The sequence below is a fragment of the Anolis sagrei genome, chromosome X (assembly GCF_037176765.1).
Source record: "Anolis sagrei isolate rAnoSag1 chromosome X, rAnoSag1.mat, whole genome shotgun sequence".
Classification (NCBI taxonomy): Eukaryota; Metazoa; Chordata; class Lepidosauria; order Squamata; family Dactyloidae; genus Anolis; species Anolis sagrei.
Window position 1 is genome coordinate 20328049 of NC_090034.1, and position 7062 is coordinate 20335110.

General features: G+C 45.0%; 1 protein-coding gene across 1 annotated transcript; it reads right to left on the reverse strand.

Moving 5' to 3' along the window:
• Positions 1-1280: 1280 nt before the first annotated feature.
• Positions 1281-6568, reverse strand: C1QTNF8 (C1q and TNF related 8). The gene is made up of 2 exons (XM_060785808.2): positions 6193-6568; positions 1281-2384 (listed from the first exon to the last, which is right to left on the reverse strand). Exons 1-2 carry the CDS (start codon positions 6425-6427, stop codon positions 1837-1839), a joined length of 783 nt encoding a protein of 260 aa, XP_060641791.2. The 5' UTR covers positions 6428-6568; the 3' UTR covers positions 1281-1836.
• Between the last annotated feature and the right edge of the window lie 494 nt (positions 6569-7062).

Here is a 7062-nt window from a genome sequence, read left to right on the forward strand (position 1 = left end):
GCAGCCTTCTCTGCCAGTGAGTGTTTACCAAACTACAACTCCAGGATTCCAGATCACTGAGTCAAGGGAGTTATAAATGACAGCCACTCTCTCTTTCCACAAAAGATAACCCGAAGTACTCAAAAGTAATTTTTCCAAGATATATGAGTCCCAATTGTTTTTAAGATGGTAGGAAATCTGAGCTTGGGAAGGAACTTTCCCTTGCGTTCTTCCCAATCATATGGTGCATCTACACTGTAGAGTTGGTGCAGATTAGCATCACTTTAACTGCCATAGCTAAATATTAAGGAAGCACAGATTTGTAGTTTGACAAAGCACCAGAATTCTTTGGCACTGCCCAAGATCTTGTAAAACTACAACTCTCAAAATCCCATAGCATTGAGCCACGGCAGCCAGAGTGTGCCAGCAGGACTGAAGACTGACATGTTGTAGGTTCGAATCCGGGGAGATGCAGATGAGCTCCCTCTATCAGCTCCAGCTCCTCAAGCGGGGACATGAGAGAAGCCTCCCACAAGGATGATAAAACATCAAATAATCCGGGCGTCCCCTGGGCAACGTCCTTGCAGACAGCCAATTCTCTCACACCAGAAGCGACTTGCAGTTTCTCAGGTCGCTTCTGACACGACAAAAAAAAATGAGACCAATGGGCACAGATGACTTAGTCCCCATCTACATTGCTATATAATGCAGTTTAACTGTGTTATATGAGTTTGCACTGCTATGCAATGCAGTTCAATGCAGTTAAACCGTGTTATGAAACTTCATTATATGGCGGTGTAGATAGGGCCTTAAATAACTTGAAAGAGGATAGTTAAAACATGTCTATGCCTTACTCTATGACTTGGAAAGGCAAGCTGTATCGCTGAACACCCAAGTCAGAATCAGCCCCATTGCTGCATTTTTTATTTACATTTCTGATTTCTGGTCAGGAAAGAAAGCCTGCAGGAAGAACACCAACTCCTTTGAAATGCATTGCTGGAGGAGACTTCTTCGGCTGAAGACAGCCAAAAAGGCGAAGGAACGGGTCCAAGAGTACAACAGCCTAGGGGCCAAAGAGGACTAAACTGAAGTTGTCATGTTTGGGCATATCATGGAGGAGGTGACTCATTGGAAAAGATGAGGCTGGAGAAAGCAGGAAGCAATAAACAGAAAGGCTGTATTACAGATGGGTTGAATGACAGATCGTTGTCCTTACTTCATCACACCAGAGAATGAATCCACTTTCAGTCCGGTTTCTGCCTCCTGCAGAATTCTGGAGTTTGTAGTTTAGTGATGCTGTTAAAGGCTCCTCCCTAAACTATAAATCCCAGAATTCTGCAGGAGGCAGAAACCAGATTTAAAGTGGATTTGTTCTCTAGTGTGATGAGGTCCCTTAACTACTCTGCTCAGATCTTGCAAAGTCACATCCAAACATTGAAACAGATCTCCAACATGTTGATATTTTCAAAGACAAGTTGACACACACAATTCAGAAATCCGTGTATTATATTCAGCAATCGCGCTCAAACATGCGAGACCATACCGAAATCCTAAAAGACATTTGTCAATTCACTGAGGATTGTTTGGGGTTCACTGCAGAATGGATGCAAGTTGACAGCACATGAAATGCCATGGCTCAATGTTATGGGATCTTCGGAGACGTCGTTTGGTAACAGTGCCTTTTGGTGGAGAAGACTGAAGACCACAGTGTCAAACTGCATTAAATCCCCAGCATAGACGTGCTCAAAGCTTGGGGATCTCCTCTTTTTACTGTCCAGAGAAGCTGAAGAGAAGTCCTACTGATGTCCTCTTGGATGGCACATTTGACAAACGCAATGGAGCTAATCCTCATCCAATTCAGTCAATGTCTGGCTTAATCAGGTGTCCGTTGAAGATGATGTAGACGTCCGACTCCTCGCCGTAGATGCCGTTCTCCCGTTCCCGCTTGAACATCCTCACCCAGACCTCGTCTCCTTCCTGTAGGCTCAGCATGAGGCTCTGGCTCTGCATTATACTCCGCTCACTGGGCTGGGCATAGAGGATGGCTGCCTCTCCCTCGTTCTTCATGATGTGCAGATAGGTCTCCTTGTAGTTCCAAGTATGAACGTTCAGGTTAAAGAAGTAGATTCCTGGCACGTAGCAGAAGAACTTCCCCGTGAACATGTTGAAATGACCATGGAGGTTGACCAGTGCTGTGTCGAACACGACGTGCTGGTAGTAGTCTGAACTATGGAGTGCCTTTGTGCGGGCCACGGAGAAGGCAACATAATGCTGCTTGCAAGAATCGCCCGGCCGTCCAGCTTGGCCCTTTTGGCCTTTGCGGCCCAGTTGCCCCTGCGGACCGGGGTCCCCCACTTCACCTTCGGGGCCAGAAATCCCTGGGGCACCCATTTCGCCCTTGTCACCTACAGAGAAATGTTTTCAAAAAGGGATGAGACAGTGCATCAAAAACGTAGCCACAGAGTCATTGCTACTATGCATTAATACACCATGCAAACTAAGTCAGTCATGCAATGTCACAAGACCTGGACAAAACTTGGCACACAGAACCCCCATGATGAACTCAAGCTGCTGGACAGGTTTGAGGGGACTGACTCACAATAGTGGGAGTTGTAGTTTACCCTGCAGCCAGAGAGCAGAATGAATGCAGTTTGACTCCACTTGAACTGCCAGGGCTCAATGCTATGGACTCCTGGGAATTGTAATTTGGAGAGGTATCTGCACACTCTGGTAGAGAAGGCCTTCGAAAACTACAACTCCCTGACACATCTATACTGTACAATGAATGCAATTTAACCACACTTGAATTACTAGGGCTCAATGCTATGGATGCCTGCAGGGGCGGCTCAACCCATTACGCAAAGTAAGCATTTGCAGTATAGTTGATTTTGCCCAGGGGTGCTCTTGAGGCGCTCTTGGGGGAAAATAGACCTTGACATATGCGAGTTGTAGTTACTGGGATGTATAATTCACCTACAATCAAAGAGCATTCTGAACTCCACCAATGATGGAATTGAACCAAATATGGCACACAGAACTCCCACGACAAACAGAAAATATATATTAGTGTATTGTCGAAGGCTTTCATGGCTGGAATCACTCAGTTCTTGTGGGTTTTTTCGGGCTATATGGCCATGTTCTAGAGGCATTTCTCCTGACGTTTCGCCTGCATCTATGGCAAGCATCCTCAGAGGTGAGGTCTGCTGGAGCTGGAAAAAAAGGGGTTTATATATCTGTGGAATGACCAGGGTGAGACAAAGGGCTAGCCCAACTTACAAAAGCCCTTTGTCTCACCCTGGTCATTCCACAGATATATAAACCCCTTTTTCCCCAGCTCCAGCAGACCTCACCTCTGAGGATGCTTGCCATAGATGCAGGCGAAACATCAGGAGAAATGCCTCTAGAACATGGCCATATAGCCCGAAAAAACCCACAAGAACTGAATATATATTAGTGATTGGTTGGGGGGGGGGGGCAAAATACTGTTTGTTTACCATTGAAAATTACCTAGGGCCGCCTCTGGATGCCTGGGAGTTGTAGTTTGGAGAGTGTGAGTTACAAGGCACCTGCACTGTTTGGCAGAAAAGGCCTTGTAAAACTACATCTCCGATAATTCCATGTACTACTATAGATGCATCTATAATGTGGAATGAATGCAGTTTGATCTCACTTGAACTGCCAGGGCTTGATGCTATAGACTCCTAGGAATTCTAGCTTGGCAGAGGAGGCTTAAGGCATTGCAAAAGTATAACTTGTATGAATATACCACTCGGAGTGCTTCTACACTGTAAAATAAATGCAGTTTGGCCCGACTTGAAGTTGACATGGATCAGTGGGAGTTGACGTTTGGGGAGGCCCCTACACTTTTGATAGAGAAGGTCTTGAAAAACTACAACTCCCATGATTCCATATATTACTCCAAGTGCATCTACACTGTAAAACATATGCAGCTTTAGCCCACTTGACCTGCTATGGCTCAGTATTATGGGACCTGCACTCTTGACAGAGAATGTCTTGTAAAACTAGAACTCCCAACATCCCATATACTTCTCCAGATACATCTATACTGTATAATGAATGCAGTTTGACGCACTTGAACTGCCAGAGCTCAATGCTTCACCAGGTTAGGATTCTATGTGACCAGAATTCAAACCTCACTCAGACATGCAGAGCCATCGGGTGGCGTGGGATGAGTCAGACTCTCTCAGCCTCAGAGGAAGGAAATGGCAAACTTTGCCTGAATAGTTATTGCTGTGAAAAATCCTTCAGTTTGGACTTGATCAGAACGCACATAAAAACAATAGGAAATGTAGCATCAGTTTTTAGTTAAGGGAGGGAGGCACTGTAGAATGAATGCAGTTTCAGGAACCATCAGCACTCTTTGGTTCAAGGTCTAGTACAACTAGTAGAGCTACATCCCAGGATTTCCTTAGCATTAAGCTAAGGCAGTGAAAGCAGTGTCAAACTACATTCATTCTGCAGTGTAGATGCACCCTAAGGACTTCATCAGATGGAGCCGGAGAAAACAGGAAAGCATCTTCTTGCTTGTAGAATTGTCTCCTTTGCATGAAATTCTGTCTTTAAAGAAGGCGGAGTTCTTAAGACAGACATCACTTCTGGGATACATTCCTTTCAATCCCCTTACTCTAGAAGAGTCCTGTTCTAACTTCCTATAGCTCAGCGTATCTCAACCTGGGGGTCGGGAGCCAGTTGCGAGGCAGTGTCGGAGGGGTCACCAAAGACCATCAGAAAACACAGTATTATCTATTGGTCATGGGGGTTCTGTGTGGGAAGTTTGGCTCAATTCCATTGTTGGTGGGGTTCAGAATGGTCTTTGATTGTAGGTGAACAATAAATCCCTGCAACTCCCATATGACAAAATCAATCCCCCCCCCCCGCCCCCAACCCAACCAGTATTCAAATTTGGGCGTATCTGGTATTTGTGCCCAATTTGGTCCAGTGAATGAAAATACATCCTGTGTATCAGATATTTACATTATGGTTCACAACAGTAGCAAAATTACAGTTATGGAGTAGCAACAAAAATAATTTTATGCTTGAGGATCACCACAACATGAAGAACTGTATTAATGGGTCATGGCATTAGGAAGGTTGAGAAACACTGCTATAGCTGGGCAAATTGGAAGTCCCTGAATAGACTCAGAAGCGGAGTGGGCAGATCAAAAGACAACCTGGCAAAATGGCACTACCTAAAAGAATCCCAAACCTTGTGTGACTGTGGAGCAGAACAAACAACTCCACATCTGTATGCTTGTCCACTGTGCCCTGCCTCATGTACAGAGGAGGAATTGTTGGAGGCTACAGACAATGCCATTGCTGTTGCCCGTTTTTGGTCAAAAGATATTTACCTGCCTGTGCACCATCTATTTCTATTGGTTTTATACTAATTTATGCAATGCTTTTGATACGAAATAAAAAATAAGCTGGTATTTTTAAAAAGGAACAAAAAAGTTAGCGATAGTCCAATTTTGAAAGCCTCAATTACTATGTGAGAGAAAATGCACCAAAAGCAAGGTGGTAATATCCCACAATTGCACTATTCCTTGGGGTTGCATTGATTTTTTTTAAAAAAAGACCGTTCAACGTTCAAGCAGAAAGATTTTGTCAACGAAGTGGAGCATAGGAGCTCATAAGAATGCCCATTCCTCCAGGTCACTGTAACAATCAACATGGGCGAATCTGACAGGCCCCATCCCACGTGCTTTGACGCTCTTTCTCCCATTTCACGTATTTTGAAACAATTTCTCCTCAGCGTCAGTTCCCTCTGTTTCTCCACACTTCTGACGCAGTTCATGACAAAACATGACAGCCAAAAATCTGTCTGTATTATATGATGAGCTCTGCCATACTTCATCTATGAACTATTTTAGAAGTGTGTGGAAATGGGAAGGATCCACAAAAAGTGTTTTTAAAACTAGCAATTGCGCAGTTTCGAAAGTCTTGATTGCTATGAGAAAATGCAGCAAAAGCAAGGTGGTGCTATTTTGCAATTGCACTATTCCTTTTAAAAAATTACTGTCCCAGGGTCATGCAAAAGGATCTTGTCAACGAAGTGGAGCATAGGAGACCACCCATAGGAACGCCTATTCCTCCAGCTTGCATGGGATGCAGTCCTAAGTTTACCTCTTGTATTTTAAACACAGGCAGGGCCTTTGGCAGCCACAGGAAGAATACAGAAAGATGTCACCTTACCCTTCAAGATGGTGATGTCAATGGTGGGCCGGATCCTGGGCAGACGGTAAAAGGAGTCACTGGTCATCCGCGCAAAGCGGGAGGCGGTGATAGAGGCCGGCTGCTCAGAGGGACCGCAGCATCGGAGGCAGGACGGCGGCCTCTGGCCCTCTTTCCTTGGAAGGGAGGCTTCAGGGCCATGGGAGATACTGGCCGGAAGGAAAGAGGCCAAGAGCAGCAAGAAGAGGGTCTCCATCTCAAACTGGCTAAAGAGGGAAGAAGCTGGGCATCAAAGATGGGAAACCTAAGGCTGCATCAACATTGGAGAACTAACATCACTCAATGCAATGCAAGGATGGGAGTTATAGTTTGGGAAGGCACCAGCACTCTTTAGCAGAAAAGGCCACAGACCTTATGCAATTCCAGCTCCCTGGATTCCATTGCATCGAATGACAGTAGTTCTAGGGGTACCAAACTGCATTCATCCTACAGTGTAGATGCACCTAGGAATCCAATGTAGATGCACCTGGGAGGTCATGAAACTTTGGACATGGGATCCATAAGTAAAGTAAAAGTTTCCCCTGGCATTAAGTCTAGTCATGGTGCTCATCTTCATTTCTAAGATGAAGAGCTGGCATTGTCCATAGACACCTTCAAGATCATGTGGTCAGCATGACTGCATGGAGCGCTGTTACCTCCCGCAGAAGCGGTACCTATTGATCTTCTCACATTTGCATATTTTTGAACTGCTAGGTGGGCAGAAGCTGGGGCTAACTGCCATGGGATCCATGTCTAAATGCAAATTTTCATTTATGTTTCCTTGAAACCTTATGCCTAAAGCCTGAAGATAACTTTACACACTATTCTGAAATACTTTTGTGCACGAAACAA